This window comes from Ahaetulla prasina, chromosome 10, assembly GCF_028640845.1.
Source record: "Ahaetulla prasina isolate Xishuangbanna chromosome 10, ASM2864084v1, whole genome shotgun sequence".
Classification (NCBI taxonomy): domain Eukaryota; kingdom Metazoa; phylum Chordata; class Lepidosauria; order Squamata; family Colubridae; genus Ahaetulla; species Ahaetulla prasina.
The window spans coordinates 13,787,143-13,811,953 of NC_080548.1; the positions used below are offsets into that span (position 1 = coordinate 13,787,143).

The 24,811-nt window shown below is 44.2% G+C and overlaps 1 protein-coding gene across 3 annotated transcripts in view; it reads left to right on the forward strand.

The window, feature by feature from the left end:
• MAN1C1 (mannosidase alpha class 1C member 1) overlaps positions 1-23,476 on the forward strand; it is a 231,525-nt gene extending 208,049 nt beyond the window's left edge. For 2 of the 3 annotated variants that reach the window (XM_058195040.1, XM_058195039.1), the window contains exons 7-12: positions 6,353-6,446; positions 9,954-10,069; positions 14,564-14,783; positions 16,124-16,296; positions 18,617-18,732; positions 21,962-23,476. In XM_058195040.1, the coding sequence (XP_058051023.1) occupies positions 6,353-6,446; positions 9,954-10,069; positions 14,564-14,783; positions 16,124-16,296; positions 18,617-18,732; positions 21,962-22,085 (843 nt within the window). In that variant the 3' untranslated portion in view covers positions 22,086-23,476. Of the gene's footprint in view, positions 1-6,352; positions 6,447-9,953; positions 10,070-14,563; positions 14,784-16,123; positions 16,297-18,616; positions 18,737-21,961 lie in introns of those variants that run through there. The other variant, XM_058195041.1, reaches the window with a different exon arrangement.
• Positions 23,477-24,811: the final 1,335 nt, after the last annotated feature.

The window sequence follows — 24,811 nt, forward strand, 5'->3', positions numbered from 1 at the left end:
CTTCCTCAGTAGATTCTTAGAATATTTTTGGAGTCACGTTTTGCCAGCAGTCTTATAGGTTTGATCATTTCCCCCCCTTATATTCCTATAACTGTCTATGGGAGTGAGAACCTAGCCGTTGTAAGGCACCTACCATCCACTAAGAGTATCCCAGAGTCTGAAGGAAACAGAAAGAAACTATTCACCACAATATAAAAGAGATGTCGAGACTCTGGAAAGAGTGTGGAGAAGAGCAACCAAGATGGTTAGAGGGCTGGAGGCTAAAATATATGAAGAATGGTTGCAGGAATTGGCTATTTCTAGTCTACTAAAAAAGAAAGACTAGAGGAGACATGATAGACATGTTCCAATATTTGAGGGGCTGCCACAAAGATGGGCGGGGCGGGGAGGTCAAACTATTTTTCAAAGTACCTGAAGGTAAAATAAGAAACAATGGATAGAAACTAATCAAAGGGAGAAGCAACCTAAAACTTCCTAACAGTGAGAACAATTAACCAGTGGAACAGCTTATCCTCAGAAGTTGTGGGTGCTTCGTCACTGGAGGCTTTTAAAAAGAGACTAGACAGCCATTTGTCTAAATGGTATAGGGCAGTGATGGTGAACCTTTTTGCCATCCCGTGCCAAAAGCGGGGGGAGCCCGAGAGGGTGTCGCACGTGCGCATGCCCACACCCATAATTCCATGCGCCCTGCACATGTGCACATGACACCCCCTTGCGCTCCCCCACTTTTGGCCCGGTGGACCCGGTAGGCCCGTTTTTTGCTCTTCCCAGGCTCCAGAGCCTTTCTAGGAGCCGGGGGGGGCAGGGCGAAAATGGCCTTCCCTACCCCATAAGCCCTCTGGAGGCCGGAAATGGCCCGTTTGCCTACTTGGCTGTTTTCTACCTCTGGAGGGCCTGCAAGGGGTGGGAAAGGTCATTATGCCCCCCCCCAGGCTGCTGGAAAGGCTCTGATGCCTGGGGAGAGCAAAAATGGGTCTTCCCACCCCCCGGCCATCTGGAGATAGGAAACAGCCTGTTTTCCTACTGCCGGTGGGCCCAGGAGGCCAGAAAATCAGCTGGCCAGTACGCGCATACGCACTGGAGCTGAGCTCGTGTGCCCACCAATATGGCTATGCGTGCCACAGGTTCACCATCAAGGGTATAGAGTCTCCTGTTGGAAGAAATATCCATCTGGGTTCAGTTCCAAGTGGGGACAAAGACACTGGAAACATGGAGGCTGCTTGGAAAGATTGTTTAATGGTGGTCAGAATCACATGGCTTGAGTTCCTGAACAGAAAAAGGACTGAGATCCTGTGTGCTCCCTGGCTTTATGCTTTTTCTGAGCTTTGAACTTTCTGGGGCACAAGAAGAGTACCCTGATTGGCTATCAGACTCCCAGGGGGTGGGGGTCTTAGCTAGCCTTGCTGGCTGATGTAATCTTCCCTGGTGCCATGTGGTGAGTTTCAGTTGCTAGATGGGTTCTATTATGATGCAGATGATGGCCCATTGACAAAGGTGGGGGGTGGCAGGAAGTTGCAGGGAGCTGCTTTGTCTTTAAAACATATTTCTCCATTTCTCATCCAGGGAAATATATTCTGCCTTTTAAATATTTTCTAAAATATTTCATTCTTCTAGGAGGGGGGGGGGTGCTAAATTCCTACACTCCTACTCGAGCAAGGGGTTGGACTAGAAGACCTCCAAGGTCCTTTACAACTTTTATTACTCTATTCTTTTCTAAGCCTTCCTGTTAGGATTAGAACTGGCATCCCGTTCAACAAAGAGGTTGTCCCTGAGACCGCAAGACTCCAACAGTTCTTCACTTCTAAACTATTCTTAGATGTGACTGGAGAACAGCTCAAAACCCAAGTTTAAACAGGCAGCCATCTGCCTGCTTGCTGAATGGGAAAGGGCTGGCTAGGATGCAAAAGGAAATTTGAGTGGCGGGGAGATAGGCGCAGAGGAAAAACACTAGGGGAGCCGGAAACCAAATAGAGAAATAATAAGATATAAATCAGGGGTCCCCAACCTTGGCAACTTTCAGACTTGTGGACTTCAACTCCCAGAATTCCTCAGCCAGCTTTGCTGGCTGGGGTATTCTGGGAGTTGAAGTCCTCCTGGCTTAAAGTTGCCAAGGTTGGAGACCCCCGATATAAATGCATAGAATAAGAGAAAGAGCCAGCACGGAAGACGTGCTGGAGAACAGAGGAAATATATAGGAGTTTAGATAGAGGGGAAAAGATACCAGCTGGAAAGGCAAAGTTGAAGTTGAAAACAAGGAAGAGACGCACCACAGGGATGGAGATTATGAATATGCAACCTTAATGGAAAGCCTTTGTTGAAGTTAGGATTAACGCAAAGTGCCTCCTCCTAGCATATCCCTTAATGTAGGAGAGAGGATGATTCTTGTTCAGTGATTTTTCCAAGAGGTCAGTTGAGCAGCCCGCTCGCCTAAATCCTGTCCCTCCGTCAATGCGAGAAAACTGGCTTGTTAATGGATTCGCCCACCCAGAGCAGGCTGTCGATTAAAAAAGCTAAAGCTGTATGAGAAGCCCGCACAACGGGGGGGGGGCGATGTTAAACCGCCATCTGGAGGGAAATGGACTTGGTGAAAAGCTTATCAGTTCATTAGCTCCCAGCTATGAGATTTATGGGCTTTCTTTTTTTCTTTAAAAAAAAAAATTAAAAAAAATAGGGCATTGCTAATCTACGTTGGTGTTCCGACTTGCGCTTGAAATGCCAGGGTCTTCAGCGGGAGGGAGCTGCACCCCTAACGTGCAGTGGGAGCCAACTTGACAATTGATAAAAAGAACGGAGCACACTAACACTTGATCCTTGGTGAGCTTAATAGTCAAGTCTGCAATCTTGAGCCTGGGGCCAGGTTTGCCGTCACTCCTATTCGCTAAACGAAGCCACCAGGTTTAAACAGGATACAAACCCAAGCTGTGGTTCTAAGCAAGGGATTCCAGACCTTCGGCAACTTAAATCACAGTCGTCGTCGTTCACGCAGTACAGTATGGTAAAGCAAATGGTGAGTCATTACCGAACCCATCAAGTTTGCTGCATCAGGCCTAATTAGCTGGATGTCATAACAAATAGATGTTGTAGCTTGATTAGAAACACGGCCTGTAAAAATGAAGGTCTCTGGAAACTGGTGAGATTGAACACAAATTAACGGTCTGGTTTTATCTTCTTTTAGCACGTGTCCTCTTAGCTGTTATAGTATCCTTACAGAGACGATTTGGTCCAGTGCAGGGGTGTCAAATTCAGTTTCATTGAGGACCGCATCAGGGTTGTGTTTGACTTCGGAGGGCTGGGCTGGGTATGGCCAGGGTGGCATGGCCAGTTTGACATCACTTGTGTCAGGGGCGCCTATGGCGGCCCGAGCGCTTGCCAGCGAAAGCGGGCTCCCGAGCTCCGTTTTGGGCTGCCACGGCCTCCTGCAACCCTCTGCCAGCAAAAACAGAGTTCTAAGTACCCCGCGGGCCGCATCCGGCCTCAACTGAGCCTTGAGTTTGACACCCCTGGTCTAGTGGTTAAGGCACCAAGCTGGAAAGTAGGAGAGTGTGGGTTCAAGTCCCACCTCGCCCTGAAAACCAGCTGAGTGACTGAGCCAGTCACTTCCTCTCAGCCCAACTCACCTCACAGGGTTGTCGTTGCTGTTGTTGTTGTGAGGAAAATAGGAGGAGGATGTATTGGATATGTTTGCCACCTTCAGTTATTTGTAAAAAATTAAAAAAAGAAGGCAGGGTATAAACAAAATGAATGTAATGTATCAGAAAGGTCGGCAGTTCGGCGGTTCGAATCCCTAATACAGGTCATCTGCGTGAGCAAGGGGGTTGGACTAGATGACCTCCGAGGTCCCTTCCAACTCTGTTACTGTTACTGAACCCTGTAATGGGACCTGGAAACAGCCAGCCAAAACGGCTTGTATTCCATTGCAGTTTAGCATGGGAAACTGGTCTGGTGCCATTGCCTTTCGTGCACCTTCTGAGATCAGGGGTTCCTCAGCCACCAGAAGGTCCACAGCCAAGGGGAAACTGGCCAAAATGTGTTATGTCCGTTGCTTGGCAACAGAGGACATTTCAGAGTCTGCCTCTTGCCACGGTTTCTTGCCGTTCTTGGGGATCCTGTGGTGTTTTTGGCTGCTGGAGAAGCAGCTGTTTGGGGATCTGCTGCCACAGATGGCATCCGTGAGGGTGGCCCTATCAATGGTAATAGCTAAATGAAACCTTTGCGTTTCAGGACGTTACATACCACTGGATGCAAACAAACAAAAATGGCCTCTGGTATTTTAATATTGAAATACCAGAGTCAGATTGGAATGTGAATTGGAATAGTAGAATTATGAGAACTTTATCTATAAGGATTAAAGAGCATAATTATAAAGTTGTTTGGAAATGGTATTTGACTCCAGTAAGATTGTCACAGATGGATAAAAATATTAGTAAAAAATGTTGGAGATGTGAGATGGAATTGGGGACTTATGAACATATGTGGTATAAATGTGATAAGGTTAAAAAGTTTTGGCAACAATTGGAGAAAATGATATTTGAAATGATGGGGAAAGTAATAATATTGAGAGTGGAAACTATATTATTGTTGGTAATTAAGGAAATAGAATTAACAAAATATGAAAAAGAATTGATTAGAATTATGATTATAATAGGTAGAATTATAATAGCTAGATATTGGAAATTAGATGTGATTTTTAGAATAGAAGAGTGGAATTCTGAAATGTGGAAATTAGCCTTAAATGATAAAATGACATGTGATATTAAAATTAGAAGTGGTGTGTATAAAGAAGATATTTTCTGGAAGACTTGGAAACCATTCGTGGACTATGCGCTTGGAAAATTGGATGCTTCGGTACCTGTACCTCGAGAACGTGGATTTTGGCAATCATGAGGATGTATCCGAAGACCCAAATCTTCCTTTTTTTGTATAGCACAAGGGTGTAATAATGTATTTTCTTTTTTGTTTGTTGGAAAAAAGTAATAAAAAAATTTAAAAAAATAAAAAAAAAACAAAAAAAAATGGCCTCTGCCATCACGGTCCAGCTGTGTTGAGAGCGGTGCAGTCGGCCAAGTTACAATGACTTTCTCCAGCCTCCTTTAAAACTGGCTAAATCAGTGGTCCTTGCCATGTCTGATGGCGCTGAGTTTGTCAAGCGAATGTGCAGGAAGTCCTCAACTTTTCATTTAGTGACTGTCCAAAGTTACGACGACCTTGAAAAAAAGTTATTTATTTCACAAATAGTGACCGTTTTTCACACTTATGACCGCCGCAGCATCCCCATGGTCACCTGATCAAAATCCAGATGCTTAGCAACTGGTTCATATTTATGCCGGTCCTGGGGTCATGTCATCCCCTTCTGGAACCTTCTGACAAGCAAAGTCAATGGGGAAGCCAGATTGCCCAGCTGCTGTGGCCTAGAGGTGGAGCTTTTGCCTCACAGTCAGGAGGTTGGGAGTCCAATCCTAGATAGAAGCAGATGTAGGGTGTCCTGCTTAGGCAGGGGGTTGGACTAGGTGACCTGCAAGGTCCCTTCCAACTCTGTTAATCTGTTAAATCTGTTAAATCACTTAACAATCACATTACTAACTTGACAACTTTGGTGATTCACTTAACAGCTAAGGCAAGAAAGGCTGTAAAATGGGGCAAAACTGAACAAATGTCTCACTTAGCAACAGAAATTGGCAATCAATTGTGGTCGTAAATCGAAGGTTATTTGTATTGCATAAAGAAGCCTTTCCTTTTATCAGCCTGAAATTTCTCCATAATTAGCCCCGTACACATAACCAGGGATGGGCTGCTGGGGGTTCGGGAGAACCTCTAGCTAAGATTCTGTGCACTTTGGAAAAACCCCAAATCCCACTCCTGGCTGGCTCCTCCCAGGAGTCTCCACGCAGCCCGTTTTGGATGCAGGTAAGTGCAGGGCACGCACGGAGGCTTGAGGAGGCCGAAAAATAGGCCTACTGGAAGTTCGGGAAGGCCAGAAATGGGCCCAGAGAACCTCCGGAGCCTGGGGACTTCGTTTTTGCCCTCCCGGAGGCTCAAGGAAAACCACCGGAGCCCAGGGAGGGCAAAAATCTCCCCCACCTGGGCCATGGTGCAAGAGGCCAACTAGACCATGACCATCCAGCAACCGGACAGAGAACCCCTTGCTAAATTTTTTGAAGCCCACCCCTGGTCATAAATCACCTTTTTCAGTGCCGTTGTTAATTCTGAATGGTCACTAAATGAAAAGTTGAGTATTCCCTATATTTGGTGGGTGGCTTCATTATTAATAAACATCAGCTTGTTATAAATAGCAAAGAGTTCATAATTGCTGGAGTATTTTTTTACAGTATTTTTTTAAAAAATCTCCTTGTAGGTGATGAACATCCGCAAAGTCCTGAACAGAATTGAGAAACCTCACGGGCTTTATCCAAACTTTCTCAGTCCGGTCACGGGGAATTGGGTCCAGCGTGAGTATTCAGACTCTCTTGGCTGAGCCAAAGTGATGTTTATTAATGCATGTCAGACTTGTTAATGTGACTCCTGAATAAGGGAAAGATTTGCCACCAAATTCTATCCTTCCTCAATGCTAATTGAGACTCTCCTTATGCAAACCGTCTCTCAAACCCAAGTCTTCTGAACAGGTGTGAGGCAGCCATCTCTGCTGTCTTTGCCAAGTGTTTCTTAATACACAAGACCAGAAGTGGGATTCAGCCAGTTCTGTCCGGTTTACACGAACCAGTAGCAGTGACTGCAGGAGGCTCTGCCCACCCACCTGGACATACTGCCATCCTATTTAGCCACATATTCAAGGCCAGGTGCATGTGCGGAAGGTGCAAGCAAAGAGCATGTGCAGAAGCCTGAGTACATGCGCGGAAATGGCGAACCGGTAGGAAAGGTAGCGAATTCCACCTTTGCACAAGACCACAGAAGACCAACCAGGAGGGTAGACGAATTTCAACACATTGATGTCCCAAAGGTGCTCTTTTTCAAGCGGCAACTGGACTTTCAGGTTTTTTGTCCAAGACATTCAAACCAGTGGAAAAATTTGTTATGACCAGTTCTGTGGGCGTGACTTGGGGGGTGTAATGTGACTGGGTGGGCATGGCCAACTTTTTTTTTTTAACTTTTAAAGGCATTTTTTCTAAACCTCTTTGGCCGAAGAGGTTGTAAAAAAATGCTTTTAAAAGGCTCCTTTGATGATCCCAGCTGAGTTGCCTGATCGTCAGAGGCTTTCCTTTTCTTTTAAAAGCAATTTTTTTTGCCTTTAAAAGAAAAAAAAGCCACTGATAATCGGGCAACTCAGTTGGATTAGAGGAGTTTTAGCATTTTCTCTACAACCTCTTCGGCCGACAAGGTTGTAGAAAAAAATGCTTTTAAAAGGCTCCTCTGATGATTCCAGCTGAGCCGCGCGATCGTCAGAGGCTTTTTTTTTTACTTTTAAAAGCATTTTTTCGGCTGAAGAAAAAATGCTTTTAAAAGAAAAAACAACCCTCTGATGATCATGCAGCTCAGCTGTCCATGGGGTGGGCAATGATTTTTGCTACCAGTTCTCTGAACCACCCGCTGCCATTGCTACGGGATCACACGATCCGGTCTGAACCGGGAGCATTTCACCTCTGATTCAAAGACACTCCATAGACATTCAACAGATCTACAATAGCCAACTCCCCATTAGGGAGTTTTGGTGGGGGGAGCAATTCGCTACTGCAGTTGCAAGCACGGATTAGAAATCCTATAGAGGAGAAGGCAGAAGGAATTTAGAAGGATAAGAGCTGGGACTCCTGATCATGCAGTATCCAAACTGGTGGAGATGGAAAAGAAAGATTCGTATAGGAGTGCTTTTCTAAAAGTGAAGCAGAATGTAATTTTGAAAAAAGAAAATAACAGCTGGAGTGCGAGACCTAGCACAGGTTTACACTTGAAACCACCAAAGGAAAATGCATATGCTTTTAGGTCGCTATCTAACAAAATGCAATTCGGTGGTGAAAAAAGTAAGGTTCTACATTTAGGCAAGAAAAACAAAATGCACAGGTACAGTATATGTGGTATCTCGCTCAAAAGTATTAACCGTGAGAGGGATTTTGGAATCCTAGTGGACAATCACTTAAATATGAGGCCGCAGTGTGCTGCAGCCGCCAAAAAAGGCAACATAAACAGAGGGATAGAATCAAGATCACGGGAGGTGTTAATACCACTTTATATGCTTTGCCGAACTTCTGGTAAGCCCGTTCTTCACCCTCCCCGAACCCCGCCACACGCCTTGCACTTACTTGCCTCCAAAACGGGCTGCATGGGAACTCCTGGGAGGGGATGGGCGGGGTGAGCAAGGCCAGTCAGGATTTGGATCTGAGGGTTCTCCAAACTGCCCAGAATCTTAGTTGGAGGTTCTCCCGAACCCTGCGAATCCCCAGCAGCCCACCCCTGGTTAAGTAGTATAGAAAATAAATTTTACTGGTTCTTATTCTTTCTCTTGCTCTCTCATCACTTGTTTTTTCGGGGTGGGGGTGGAGGGAAGATGACTCGCATGTCCTTGGACACCCTGGAGCATTGATGCTGAGATGTAAAAATAAAATCCTCCCCCCAGCCCCAAGCATGCTATTCCCATTATAAATCTGATCCAGTTTTTGGCCCCAGCAAATTTCCCCTAACAGATTGAGTAGCAGGGCAGTCTGAAGAGGTAGCTATGGAAAAGCCCTCAGTATTCTGGAGATCTTCACACCTGGCACCACGGTGTTTTCTCTTCCTCCCCTCCTTCAACCTGCTCCTTCAAATGTCTCTAATATTCATTCCAGACATCGAATCCCTCTTAACAAAATGGCGATGAACTCTCCAGATGCTGTGAATTCAATCTACACGGCGTGGCTGAGATATTTTTTTTCTTTTGCTTGTAAATCTCATGAACTTGCAATGCAATCCTGTCCAGGAATATTTTGTGCTGTTTTGACACTTGACTCTTAAGGTTCTCTTCCCTTTCCCTTCACAAGGGGGGAAGTGGTTGATAGAGAAAGACAATAATGAATGAGGCTGTATATTTATTTCTGTTCAAAGAGAGTGCAAAATGTATTGGGAGCAAAGCCCAGCTTCCTGAACCACTTCGTTTCTTCGTTTATTCATAGACCAAGTTTCTAGCCCTTAAGGTGATTTTTAAGAACCCAAAGGAATCAAAGAATCCTCAAACTGCAGGAAAAAAAGTGTATTATAGTACTTTATAGATATATTTTCAGTGCCTAACTTTAGTACTCCCACAGTGACAGTACCTTATACCTTGTAGTAGAACTGGGTCCAGATCAGAGATGGGTTTCTGCAGGTTCTGACCAATTCTGGAGAACCAGTAGCAGAAATTTTGAGTAGTTCGGAGAACCGGTAGTAAAAATTCTGACTGGCCCCACCCCCATCTATTCTCTGCCTCCGAAGTCCCAGCTGATTGGGAGGAATTGGGGATTTTGCAATAACCTTCCCTTGGAGTGGGGTGGGAATGGAGATTTTACAGTATCCTTCCCCTGCCACACCCACCAAGCCATGCCATGCCACGCCCACCAAGCCACACCCACAGAACCAATATTAAAAAAATTTGAAACCCACCACTGGTCCAGATCTTAACTGGTCATTTGCTTTTTTACTCTGCTCAAGTGAAGTTGCTAGACAAAGACAGAGCAAAATTATTTAATCTTGACTCCTTTGAGAAGACACTAGATGGAGGCAGTTGTCTCTGGGTGATGGGCTAATAATCTGGGGAGGGGGTTTGCTATCACTCTCCTCCCATGACCCCTTTGAAGGAATTTGGGCATTAAAAATACAAAAGAAGCAGGCTAATTTCCAAATTGTTTGTGTTCCTGTGCATGTTTCTTACTGGAGAGGACATCCTCCAGTTGTTAAAATAAAATGTATAAAACATTTTAACCAAAGTATCTTCAGTGCAGTTTTTTGACTTTTTCTAATCACAAGTTGTCGTCTTCTTCTTCCCGTCACTGTAGATCACGTCTCTGTTGGTGGCCTTGGGGACAGTTTTTATGAATATCTGATCAAATCTTGGCTCATGTCAGATAAGCAAGACAGCGAAGCAAAAAACATGTATGATAAAGCTCTGGAGGTAAGGCGGAAAATGAAGCATTATTCCCTTTGCACTTGGTCAACAGCAAATACTTTACGAGAAACCCCATAGAGCAGGGGTTTGCAAACTTGGCTCTGGCTGAGGAACTCTGGGAGTTGAAGTCCACAAGTCTTAAAAGAGCCAAGTTTGCAGATCCCTGCCATAGAGGATGGAGATGGATGGCCAAAATTCAGATCTTACCTTTGCACAGAATCACTGGGGAGACCTAGGCCACCCAGCCATCCTTCCAACATTAAGTTGGCTTTGGGCGACATGATTTAGAAACAGGATGTTTTCCGAACGGGATTCTCATTCCAGATTTTCCATCTCTACAGAGGCATCAGAAGAAAATGAAAAGCTTGTGGTTCCAGTTTCCATTATCTGCCACCGTTCATCATTGAGTCCAAATCCTAAACAGTAGTTAGTTTTAACCATGATTCGTTTATTTATTCAATTTCTCTAGCCACTCATCTCAATCAATGACTCTGAACGACTTACAGTTCCAAAAATATAGAAACAATTAAAACAATAAAGAAACAAAAGAAATATACACATCAGCCAAGATATTTAGCCAGTTATTATAATTATTTATTTGTCGATACTAGCAAACTCCACAACATGTGAAATTTTAAAGAGTTTGTTTCATAATTAATGTTGAGAATGGCTCATTGGCTTCAGGAAACATGGCAAATTGCAATCATTTAGAATCAAAACCATTTCAAACTGCTTCGTTCGGGGCCCTTTTGCTTCCTTGGTGAAACAGCCTATTTTATGGGCAAGCATTTCAAGCATTTTTGTACAAAGGCTTTTTTTGGGCTGAAAAAAAAAACCAGAGAGATATTTTGAGTTCCAACTTCTGCTAGGAGGCTCTACACAGGATGTTTTGAATTCAGTTAGAGAAGTTGTATACACTACTGAACAAAACTAGGCTTCTACAAGGTGTGTCCAGCTTGTTGTGTATTGGCTTTATGTGGCCCTGCACAGCTAGTAATATGTCAACTCAAGGTCGCAAACTTTTAACATTATTATGTGATTTGTATACATTAATTACATTATCTATTTTATATGCTTCCTGTTGTGACCCAGTCCCAAGTAGGTAGTAGGAAACTCGGACAGTGAAAAAACAAACGAACTTTATTCGAACAGCTGAGAATTACTTCATTCCCAGCGTAGTTCAACTAAATTAAAGCAAATTCCTCCCAAAACAAATTCCTCAGTCCTATCGCAAACCTTGGTCTAATTAGGCAAACTGCCAAAGACCTTTCTTGGCAAACGTTCAGAAGTCACTGATACAAAAAATAAATGCAAGAAGACGAAGCTACCAATGTTATTTTCCAGCAAAGCCCAAATGCCATTGCTAGTCCGTTTTTTTGTTTTTTTTTTGTTTACATTTATACCCCGCCCTTCTCCGAAGACTCAGGGCGGCTTACAGTGTATAAGGTTTTAAGCCTTATGGGAGAGGCCAATCATCTCTTGGCCGTACTCCTGAGTCGTCCTCTTTGCTTTAGCTGCTCTTGCCTTCTGGCAGCTCTTCTCATGTGTGCATTAGTAACAGGCTCCTCCTGTTCCTCTGCCTCACTACTGTCAGTCTCTGGAGGCTCTGGACATCACTCCCAGATGGCCCTGGCCCCACCTCAGCCTCATCGCTGTCCGACTCCATTGCCAGCTCCGCAGGCTACTGGCAGACCACAACACTTCCCAAGATAATTCCTCTTCACTCAATGTGGCCCAAGCAAGCCAAAAGATTGGCCAACCAAGACTTAACAGTTCCAACCTCTTCTTAATGGCCATGCTGGATAAGACAATAGGCAAGTCAGAGGATCCTATGTTCCTATCCTCCATGCCATAAAAGATAATTTAATGTGTTCTCCAAACTAGCCACAGGTTTTCAGAGCAATGAGAGTGGTGCTGGTGTACTCTAGTTCTATGATTTTCTGAACAGTCTGTTTTGAAAATGGAGAAAAGCCCAAATGAACGGTATTCAGGGCTAGAGGATGCAATATTGCCAACACAGAGATAACTATCTCTGAAAGAGTTCTGCATTTCTAATGTTCTTTAGCCCAGTTGTGTGGTTCAGTTTTGGTTGAATCGTGGACATTTGCAGGACGAGAGGAAAAGGCAAGGGATGTCTCAATGCATGGTGTGAACCGCTCCAAACTCGATTGCAGAAAATATGACTTTAGTAACAGAGTTGTTAATGCCTGGAATGCACTACCAGACTTTGTGGTCTCATCCCAAAAGCCCCAAAACTTTAACCTTAGACTGTCTACTGTTGACCTCACCCCATTCCTAAGAGGTCTGTAAGGGGCGTGCATAAGAGCACCAGTGTGCCTACCTACCTGTCCTAATCTTCTCTTTAATTGCTTTAATTTTATGTATTCAATTCATGCTTAAACTTGTATATATTATTTAATATGTACTCGACAAAATAAATAAATAAAATAAAAATGATGGATGATCTCATCACACAAATGAGGCAATTATGTAATCTGTGTCATCTCTTGTTCCCGGATACCTTAAGGGTTGATTCATCCGATAAAATTACAGATGAATGGCTCAACAGGTAAACAGATTCCCATTAATACAAAAGGCAGCGAGGATAAATGCCGTTCCTCCTAAGTTTGGCCTGATGAATTGAACATCTGCACTGCAAATTGTGGAGCTGGAGTCCAGCTGTGACAAAAAAGCCTGCAGCTCTTGAAAATCCTGGAAGCAGTAACTTTGGCAGGAGAAGTTAAAATATCATTGTACTCTCTCATCATTGCAAAGAATATCGAAAGCCACTTCTTTGTATTTTTATTCTTCCTTTTATATTTTTTCTCAAATTTTCTTTCTTTGCACTTTTTCTTTCTCTTTGCTTTCTTTTTTGCCTTAAGTTCATATTAGTGCTTTTGTTTGTTTATGCTTTTTAAAAGATTCAAGAAAGATTCGTATTACATATATATATCTAATTAAAGCTATTCTACTAATAATCAATTCTGAACCAGGTTGCTCTGTCTTGTACGTTAAAAATCCTTCGTATATAGCTATTGTGTTACCCCATTTTTCTCTACTCTAAGCAACAGATGGTCACTGCCTCCAAGGGATGGCTCCAATCACCCTTTGGAATCTCCCTTGGCTCTTGACCACCAAAGTCAATGAGGAAACCAGCAGGAAATAGCAAATCATAGTCACACAAAAGCTTCGCATAACAACCATGCAGTCTCACTTACTGATTGCAACAAGGACTGGTGAAACTGTTGTCGCTTAGTGGCACAATCACATGACATGATATGACATTTATTTATTTTATTTATTTATTTTGTCAAGTACATATTAGATAATATATGTAAGTATAAGCATGAATTGAATACATAAAATGAATACAATTAAAGGGAACATTAGGACAGGGATGGTAGGCACGTTGGTACTCTTATGCACGCCCCTTACAGATCTCTTAGGAATGGGGTGAGGTCAACAGTAGATAGTCTAAGGTTAAAGTTTTTGGGGTTTTGGGATGAGATCACAGAGTCTGGTAGTGCATTCCAGGCATTGACCACTCTGTTACTGAAGTCGTATTTTCTGCAATTGAGTTTGGAGCAGTTCACTTTAAGTTTGTATCTATTGTGTGCTCATATATTGTTGTGGTTGCAGCTGAAGTAGTCATTGACAGGAAGGACATTGTAGCAGATGATTGTATGAGCTATGCTCAGGTCATACCAAAGGTGGCGTAGTTCTAAATTTTCTAAACCCAGAATTTCAAGACTGGTGGCATAAGGTATTTTGTTGCGTGCAGAGGAGTGGAGGACTCTTCTTGTGAAATATTTCTGGACGCGCTCAATTGTATTAATCTCCGATATGCAGTGCGCGTTCCAGACTGACAAGCTGTATTCAAGAATTGGTCTAGCAAATGTTTTGTATGCTCTGGTTAGTAGTGTAATATTACCGGAGAAGAAGCTATGCAAGATTAGGTCATACATAACTTCATAGATAACAAAGTTTCCAGTCACAGTTATGGATATGTTATGTTAAGTGAAGACTAACCTGTACTTAAAAACTGCAGTTAGTCCACTATAAGGCCACCTGTGTATTTACTGGTTCTTGCTACTGGAACACTGATTCTTCATGCCCTATATTGGTTGCTGATTGGTTTCTGGATACGATGTATAGTGCTGGTGTTGGGAAATGAAGCTTTTCAAAGCAGAGACTAGATCAGGGATCTCCAACCTTGGCAACTTTAAGACTTGTGGACTTCAATTCCACAAGCAAAGCTGGCTGAGGAATTCTGGGAGTTGAAGTCCACAAGTCTTAAAGTTGCCAGGGTTGGAGACCCCTGGACTAGATGACTACCCTAATGAAATGACTTTCATATATTGGGTGAACCAATGGACTATTTGCATACGTACCTTTTGACACTTCTACCAGTGTATGTTTTATTTATAAACCTGCTTCATTTTTCTTCATTCCACACAAACAACTCACTTTCTCTCTTTTCCCCAATGCTGTGAAATTTAGGCCATAGAAAAGCACCTTGTCAAAAAATCGCCTGGTGGGCTAACCTATATCGCCGAATGGCGAGGAGGCATCTTGGACCATAAAATGGGGCACTTGGCTTGCTTTTCTGGTGGCATGATAGCCCTCGGAGCAGAACACGCCCTGGAAGAACAGAAACAGCACTATTTGGATCTAGCTGGGGAAATAACGCACACTTGTCACGAATCTTACATTCGCTCAGGTAAAAATTTAAAAACACGAGCCCATTTTTGAAAAAAAAAAAAAGTTTCTGCCCATTCTTGTTCACCAGTTAATATTGTACACAGGTAACATCCATTAGTGAAGCCACACTTCCCAGTCCTCACCTCATCCTCAACTACTGCTGTTGGCCATCTGCTTCCAGTTGCCCAGCTGAAGTCACAAATGTACCGTTGTATTACAGCCCATGATTTGTTAGTCTCCATGTTCTGCCAGAGCTGGAAAGTACCTCCAGCTGAAAGGTGTCAGTTGTCAGTCTTGACCAAAGGACTGCATTTGATCTTGTGTTGGGTGCAAACCAACTAGGGCCACTCATGAATAGTCTCAAGAAGAAGCTTTATTGTTAGTCGCCATGTTGCAAGAATCTCGCCAGACTGACTGCATTCCCTTGGAAACGGTCGGATAAGGCTTCATAGATTCTGGGGATGGCCAGGCCTATGCCAGTTTCTGCAGTGGAAGGACTCTAACCCAGACCCCTTTTAAATACCTTTTGGAGAATCTTATCACATCTAGATTGGTTATCTTTTTCCTCTTTTATTGTCTAAACTGAGGACCTGTCTACTTCCTTCAGTTTAGCTTGAATAGTGATGGTGTTGGCTTCTCCAGGTCAGGTCCTTATAATGGAAATTTTGCAGGCACTTAAGGCTTAGGATCAACTCTTTTTTTTTTTTTTCATTTGCAAGAGATCTGAAAAACTGGCTGGAGAGTAAGCATAAAAGAGATTTTTGTCATGAGATTGAGTTCTGAATAGAGGTTAAGATAATTTAAATAAGAAGGTTAGTTTGAGATAGAGATACTTAGAAGGGCCTCTGGTGGCTTCCATCCTTTATAAGGTAGGTAAAATGAGGACCCAGATTGTTGGGGGCAATAAGTTGACTTTGTATATAAATATACAAATAGGATGAAGACTATTGCTAACATAGTGTTAGCCGCCCTGAGTCTTCGGAGAAGGGCGGGATATAAATTCAAATAAAAAAAAAAAGTAGAATCTGTATATAGAGGTTAAATAGGATAGAGATACCGATGTAGGAAAAGCTGTTATGAGTATGGTAATTTAGATGCATTTGTCCTTGTTTTATATTTTTTTTTGCTTTTGTGTATTGTGTTTTTTTTGTATTGTGTATTTCAACTTTTGGAAATTTAATTTTTTTTTTTAAAAAAAGAGATCTGAAAAATGTTTCTACTTCACAGTGAAAGTATTCATGATATCGTACTTGTTTAGTGAATTCAGACATTCGCCCCAAATTTCAGCTGACCCTGCAGCTATCAAAGCATCCTCTGACCAGTCTGTTTTGTTGTTGTTGTTGTTGTTTTTCTGGCTAGATACCAACTTGGGCCCTGAAGCATTTCGTTTTGATTCTGGAACGGAAGCAATGGCCACACGACTGAGCGATCGTTATTACATCCTACGGCCCGAGGTTGTAGAGAGCTATTTCTACTTGTGGAGGTTGACACATGACCCCAAGTACAGAGAGTGGGGTTGGGAAGCTGTCCAAGTAAGTCAGAAAAAGTGTTCTCAGCCTGTTGGTTTGAAGGTGTGAAGGTGTGATCAGGGATCACAATTGTTTCCATCTGAAGTTGTGAGAATCTCACTTCTGCAGAGGGGCTCCATTGTTATGCATTAACTGGCCTTCCTCTGGCCCCGACCATCATGTTTTCGTCATTTACTTGGGCCTTATGACAATCTGTTTCGGGAGGCACAAAAAAGGGGAAGAGTCATTTGGAGCCAGGCAGCCCCAAAATCAAATCAAATCAAATGATTTGGGGCCGGTTTAGCTCAGGCTGGTAAAGCCTGTTATTAAGAACACAAAGCCTGCAATTACTGCAGATTCAAGCCCGACCCAAGGTTGACTCAGCCTTCCATCCTTTATAAGGTAGGTAAAATGAGGACCCAGATTGTTGGGGGGGCAATAAGTTGACTTTGTAAAAATATACAAATAGAATGAGACTATTGCCTTATACACTGTAAGCCGCCCTGAGTCTTCGGAGAAGGGCGGGGTATAAATGTAAAAAAAAATAAAAAAAAATCAATAGACTTCTACTGCTGGCTCAGAGCATTCTACCTTTTATGCTGCAGTCCTGAATGGTACCCTTCAGTTTGTTGCACATGGCAGCCACAATGTCTGATCTTTTTATGGATTCCAAGAGAAGCCCCACTGAATTTAACTAAAACAAGGGTCTCCAACCTTGGCAACTTTAAGACTTGTGGACTTCAACTCCCAGAGTTCCTCAGCCAGTGAGGAATTCTGGAAGTTGAAATCCACAAGTCTTAAAGTTGCCAAGTTTGGAGAGCCCTGACCTAAAAGCTTCCCTAGCACAAGGACCTTGGTTCCAGTAGCACCCAAGTAGATGATCCTTCACGGGCTTCCATGTAACATAAAATGAGGATTTGGGGATCCACAATGGCAGAAAATTTTCAAAAAGATTTCCTGAGGTTCTTATCTAAGATTCCCCAGCAAAACATAAGAAATGCCTGCCCTCTCATTCTCGCAAGGAATCAAAACAAAGTTTCCTTTAGCCATCAAAGTGCCCAGGGTGACATGGCCTGATCTCAACTTCAGCCTATCCTATCTCACAATAAGGATTGTTGTGGAGAAATTTATGGAAGGAAGGCTGTCTTTTCTCTTTCTGAAACAAATTTCTCTTTTCTCTTAACTAAAACAAGGCTCTCCAACCTTGGCAACTTTAAGACTTGTGGATTACTTGGAAGTAAAGCTAGGGTGGGATAGCAGGCCAGGAGAACCTGCTCCAGTCCCTGGGCAACACTGGGCTGCCCAGTTGGCCTCATATAGCAGTCATAGTAAGATGCGAAGAGGAGGAAGACTATGTAGGCCATCTAGACCAATGCAGGAGGGGTGGTAGGAAAGGAAAGCTGGAAGCCCAGCCACCTGAGGTGCTTTTCCAAAAGGAAATTGGACTTTCTTCGTTTTTCCTTGAAGGTGTTTTGCTTCTCATCCAAGAACCTTCTTCCATTCTGACTGGATGGTGAGGAATGGAAGGATTTATACTCCTTGCAGGCAGCTGGTCATTTGCATTCCTTCCTTGATGCTACCTTGAAGTTTTATCTGTGCCCTCAGTTTCACCTGAATAGTGCAAATGGGTGTGGAACCTTCTTGGAACTGTTGAAAGGACTATGTTGTAAACAGGAGATAGGTGATGTCCTCTATTGAGTAAGAGCTGTTCAATCTCAGTGTTTTAAGATCTTAACATTAGAATAGAATAGAACAACAAGGGTAGGGTAGGGTAGGGTAGGGTAGGGTAGAATAGAATAGAATAGAATAGAATAGAATAGAATAGAATAGAATAGAATTTTTTATTGGCCAAGTGTGATTGGACACACAAGGAATTTGTCTTGGCGCATAGGCTCTCAGTGCACATAAAAGAAAAGAAACCTTCATCAAGGTACAACACTTACAACGCTTAATGATAGTCATAGGGTACAAATAAGCAATCAGGAACCAATCAATATATCAATATAAATTATAAGGATACAAGCAACAAAGTTACAGTCATACAGTCATAAGTGGAAGGAGATGGGTGATGGGAGGAATTAAGAGGGAGGAAAGTCCAGTTGCCTTTTGAAAAAACACCTTTGGGACAACCATGACTTGGATGAATTTCCGGAGACATCTGAGGGCACATGAGACCTAAGCAGAACCACCATTGATTCCTGCTGCTGGAGAACCCCACAGAAACCTCCTGCTACCTAGTAGGGTCACCACCACCACCTCCTTCCACCCATGATGACAAAGGAGTGCTGCGTTGCCATTCTTGGAACCGGATTGACTTTCTCCTCTTCCTTGCTTTCCAAATCAGGCGCTGGAGAAATTTTGCCGAGTAGAAGCTGGTTTCTCTGGAATCCGCGATGTATATACAACCACCCCAAGCCATGACAACATGCAGCAGAGCTTTTTTCTGGCAGAGACGTTAAAGTAAGTCCTGAGCATTTTCAATATTTGACCATAAAAAGAAGCTTAGGAAGGAGGATGTTTTTCATGAAGCAAATCATGGGGGAATTCATGGTCCCTGAAAAGCACAGTAAATACATTTTTAGAAGAAAATGCGCTTATTGTGGTGGCAATGTTGCATCCCCATGACCAAGTTCTGGCAAATGGCCAAAATACCACTGGTTTTGCTGGAACACAGCTCAAACAGTTAGCCTGACTTCAGAATTCTCTCTTTGTTCATATAGTAATGTAAGTAAAATTTACAATTGCCACAATAAAAAAAAACTTACCACCTTAAAAAGAAAAATAGATGGTGCAGAAAAGAAGAAAACAAAAAAATAAGAATGTAGCAAAGAAAAAAAGAAATATATAAAGAAATTACATCCCCCTTCACCACAAGTATAAACAGGTTTAGCAACTTACCACGCTCTCTTTTAAAATACAGGTAGTCCTTGACTTATGACCACATCGGAACTGGATTTTTCCCTTGTTAAGCAAGGAGGTTGTTAAGTGAGTCGCGCCCAATTTTGCAGCCTTCTTTGCCATGGTTGTTAAGTGAATCACGTCGCTAAGCAAATCCAGCTTCCCCCATCTGATTTTGTTTGTTGGAAGCTGGCTGAGAAGGTCTCAATTGGTAACCACGTGACTCCAGGATGCTGGAGCCGTTATGAATACACATCTAGTTGTCAAGCCCTCAAATTTAAATTGTGTGCCCTCTGGGACACTGTGATGGTTGCAAGTGCAACCAGGAGTCACTTTTTTCCAGCGCCATCATAACTTTGAACAGTTGTTCAACGAATGGTCCTAAGCAGTGGTGGGATGCAGCTGGTTCAGGGCGGTTCGGGTGAACCGGTAGTTAAACTGCTGGTTGGCTCTGCCCCGCCCCACCCCGCCCCTTCCAGGAGTGCCCACTCGCCCCATTTTGGCTCCCAGGAGGTTGCAGGGAGGCCTCCTAGGCCCAAAATGGGGTGCCGGCAGTGGAGGGATTAAAGTAATTTAACAACCAGTTCTCTGCCCTAATGATTTCTTCCAAAAACCAGTTTGCCAAATTGCTCAGAAAGTTAACAACCGGTTCTCCCGAAGTGGGGCGAACTGGCTGAATCCCACCACTGGGCGCCGGGGGCAGTACATCCCATCTGACCCCACAGCTGCCCCGCCCTGCCCCTTCGAGGAGTCTCCACACGACCCATTTTGGCTCCCAGGAGGTTGCAGGGAGGCCTCCTAGGCCCAAAACCGGGCACGGGGGGTCCGGCGCAGCCCCCTCATGACCCGTTTTCACTCCCAGGAGTTTGCAGGGAGGCCTAGTAGGCCCAAAATGGGGCACGGGGGGGGGGGGAGTGTGTTCCCCCCCTCCGGCCTGTTTTTGCTCCCAGGGAGTGCTGGAGGCCGAGTGCTGCCTGTCACACACCCTGGCCATGCCCACCATGGTCACACCCACCCAGCCGGTCATTAGGGCAGAGAACCAGTTGTTAAATTATTTGAATCCCACCACTGGTCCTAAGTTGAGAACTGCATGTACAACAGATGATCCCTTCTTCCCATACCCCATTTCTTATCTGCAACCAAATCCTTAAAGCCTTGTCATTTCGCTTGTGGTGTCAGCACAGGGCAGTTTTGTGTGCCAAGACGGTGTTTCTCCATTTGAAGTGGGCTATTTCAACCATTTTGAAAGGGTTCAGAGGTTGAAACGCAGCCTTCTTTCGGCTGTTTGAACACTAAACAGTTCACCTTGAAGATTTGGCACACTGCTGGTCCAGCCTCTGTTGTATGTCTAATCCAAGGGTGGGGAACGATGGCCGTTTTATGACTTGTGGACTTCAACTCCCAGAATTCCTGAGCCAGCATGGGGAGAAACAGACTCAAGCTCAATCCCTCCAAGACGGAGTGGCTGTGGATGCCGGCACCCCAGTACAGTCAGCTGCAACCGCAGCTGACTGTTGGGGGCGAGTCATTGGCCCCAACAGAAAGGGTGCGCAACTTGGGCGTTCTCCTGGATGGACGGCTGTCGTTTGAAGACCATTTGGCGGCCGTCTCCAGGAGAGTTTTTTACCAGGTCCGCCTGGTTCGCCAGTTGCGCCCCTTCCTTGACCGGGATGCCTTATGCATGGTCACTCACGCTCTTGTCACTTCTCGTCTGGATTATTGCAATGCTCTCTACATGGGGCTACCCCTGAAGTACACTCGGAGGCTTCAGTTAGTTCAGAATGCAGCTGCGCGGGTGATTGAGGGAGCCACACGTTGCTCCCATGTAACACCGCTCCTGCGCAGTCTGCACTGTGGTCTTTCAGGTGCGCTTCAAGGTGTTGGTTACCACCTTTAAAGCGCTCCATGGCTTAGGGCCCGGGTACTTACGGGACCGCCTGCTGTTACCTTATGCCTCCCACCGACCCGTATGCTCACACAGAGAGGGTCTTCTCAGGGTGCCGTCCGCCAAGCAATGTCGGCTGGCGGCCCCCAGGGGAATTGCCTTCTCTGTCGGAGCACCTACCCTCTGGAACGAACTTCCCCCTGGTTTGCGTCAATTACCTGACCTTCGGACCTTTCGCCGTGAATTTAAAATGCACTTGTTTATCCAAGCGGGACTGGCTTAATTTTTAAACTTTTTGAATTTTAATAATTTTAATTGGGGTATTTTTATGAATTTTATGGGTCAAATTTGACGGTTTTAAATTTTCGGCCATTTATAGAATATGTTATTTTAACTTTTGTCTTAATTTGTATATTTTACTGTTTTTATTCTGGCTGTCCTGAGTCCTTCGGGAGAAGGGCGGTATAAAAATCTAAATAATAAATAAATAATAAATAATAAATAAAGTTGAAGTCCACAAGTCATAAAATGGCCATCGTTCCCCATTCCTATCTAATCCAGTGGTGAAATCCAAATTTTTTTACTACCAGTTTTGTGGGCGTGGTGTGACTTGGTGGGCGTGAGAGGGGAAGGATACTGCAATATCCCCATTCCCACCCCATTCCTGGGAGAAGGATATTGCAAAATCCCCATTCCCACTCCACTCTGGGGCCAGCCAGAGGTGGTATTTGCCGGTTCTCCGAACTACTCAAATGTTCCGCTACCGGTTCTCCAGAACCTGCTGGATTTCACCCCTGATCTAATCCCAAGCCAACCAAGGTAGCAAGCCTAACATATAGACCATAAAGCAATTATATCTGACAGCTTCACTCAGCAAAGCTTTCTTTGTTCTTCTCCTGGTTCTAGGTATCTCTATCTTCTGTTCTCTGAAGATGATGTGCTCTCCCTCAAGGACTGGGTGTTCAACACTGAAGCTCACCCGTTGCCTGTGAACCACACAGACTTTGTCCTGAAGACAAGCATGCAGTAGGAGCAACTTGGCCCTTCTGGATTCTGCAAAGGGATCCCGAGGGGTTGCTTGCATTATTATTATTATTTTTTCTCCTTTCCAGTAAAGGAATGCACATATTCCCGGAAAGGTATTTTGGGGGCATTCGTCCAATTCCGGACAGTATTATATTGGGGAGTTTAAAAAAACTGTGAAACCAAGCACCTTCAACGGGGTTTTTTTTTTTCCTCTGTGAGGAAACCTATAACCTGATAATTGGATGTTGATTACGGGCCATAAGACAGACGAAATCATGGACGTTCCTTTCTATGAAGAATTTCTACGGAATCCACTGACTTTCGCTTTTGCGGGGCCAAAGGACCAGGAGTTTGCCATAAAATAGATGTTGGTTTGTGCCACTCTTCTTGCCCCAAACTTGCTCCCTCCTTTTTTATATACCATTGATTTTTTTTCCCCTCACCTTTCTGATCTGTACTTTAAAAAAAAAAAAAAAAAGCAGTACACCAGTGGTGAAATGTAAAATTTTTTTACTACCGGTTCTGTGGGCGTGGCTTGGTGGTGGGGGTAATGTGACTGGGTGGGCGTGGCCAACTTTTTTTTTTTTTTTTTTTACTTTTAAAAACATTTTTTCTACAACCTCTTTGGCCAAATAGGTTGTAAAAAAATGCTTTTAAAAGCCTGTGATGATCAGGCAACTCAGTTGGGATCGCCAGAGGAAAAAAAGCTTTTGAAGGGTTCTGACGATCCCAGCCGAGTTGCCTGATCACCAGAACCTTTTAAAAACATTTTTTCTACCACCTCTTCAACTGAAGAGGTTGTAAAAAAATGCTTTTAAAAGCCTGTGGTGATCAGGCAACTCAGCTGGGATTGCCAGAACCTTTTAAAAGCATTTTTTTACAACCGCTTTGGCCGAAGAGGTTGTAGAAAAAATGCTTTTAAAAGTAAAAAAAACAAACCTCTGATGATCACGCAACTCAGCTGGAGTGGGGGGGGGGCAGGGATTTTTGCTACCGGTTCTTTGAACCACCCACCGCCATCACTACCGGATCGAGCGATCCGGTCCAAACTGGGAGCATTTCACCCCTTGCAGTACCCGTGTCAAGAGGTCCTGATTAAGGAGTCTTTCTAAATCCTACAGTACTTCTTTCTTTTACCCCTTTCCTCACCCGTCTTTCCATTTCTCTTCAAATGTTTGCCAACTGTCGTTTTCTTTTTTTTTCTTTCTTTCTTTCTTTGGGTTTTCCTGGGTTTTGCTTAATCACTTTCCTTTTATTGATTTTTTTTTTTCCTTTTCATCTGGAGCAAAACCTTATGAGGCATTTGTAATGATTTCATTTCTGTAATGCTCAGATGTGAAAAATAAAATAAAAATTCATGTCGGCTAAAAAAAAAAAAAGATGTGTGGCTGGGTGGCGTGGAAGGTTAAGAAAAGAGGCAGCCAAGAGGTGGCTGGAGGAAACGAGGCGGGGGGGGGGGTTTTGGCAGATTTTTCTGGTTTTTAGCTGTTGCAACAGGTGGGAAGAGCAGGCTCCTAGGCTGCCTTAGAACAGCATATGCTTCAATACCAAAAGACAGGATGGTTGACAGAAGCCAGAGGGACTGAAGGACGGAGGGGACCATCTGCCTCTGCCTCTTGGAAGCTGAGAATTGAATGACCAAATGGGGGTGGGTGCCGAAGCAGACCGTTATACAAGTGGGTGAAATCCAGGGGTGGGTTCTACTTACCTTTACTACCGGTTTGTATTGTGCCCGCATTGCATCCGCGCACACATGCACACACTCTTCTGCGCATGCACAGAAGAGTTTTGATGACGTTTGGGTCAGTGGGTGGAGCCTCCCGGCGGTTTTGCTACTGGTTCTATAGAACCGGTCCGAACCGGGGGGCAACCCGCCACTGGTGAAGTCGTGTCCGCTGAACAAGTCCTGCCTATCTGTCTGCACAAGAACTGTACTCGAGTTAAGCGGCTTGTCCTTTGTGAACTCTGGGCAGTCCACACAACACTTTGTGCCTGTGATCCTGATTCCTGGACATTAAATCTCTCCCAACACTGTAGACTCTTTATGGTTGTTGTTTTTTTAGTTCAGGTAGTCCTCGACTTACGTCCACAATTGAGCCCAAAATTCCTTTTGCTAAGCGAAACAGTCATTAAGTGAGTTTTGACCCGTTTTATGATCTTTCTTGCTACAGTTGTTAAGTGAATCACTGCAGCTGTTTAGTATTACAGTTGTTAAATGAATCTGGCTTCCCCATTGATTTTGCTTGTCAGATGGTCACAATGGGATCACGTGACCCCGGGACAATGCCATAATCATAAATACATGTCAGGTGCCAAGCATCCGAATTTTAATCATGTGACCATGGGGATGCTGCAGTGGCCATAAGAGTGAAAAATCGTCATCAGCAGGGGTGGGCTCCTGGGGGTTTGGCAGGGTTCTGGTGATCCTCTAGCCAAGCAAAGTCCCAAATGTCACCCCTGGCTGGCCACACCCGCCCCACCCCTCCCAGGAGTCCCCACACAGCCCGTTCATCATTCCAGGTAAGTGCAGGGGCCACGCGGACGGTCTGGAAGGGCAAAATACGGGCCTACTGGAGGTTCTGGAAGTCCGGAAACAGGCCTCTGGAGAGCCTCCAGAGCCCAGGGGAAGCAGTTTTCACCCTCCCTGAGGCTCAACAAAAGCCTCCAGAGCCTGGGGAGGGCGAAAAATGCCTCCCTCCCCTCGCTGTGGTACAGACGGCCGACAAGACC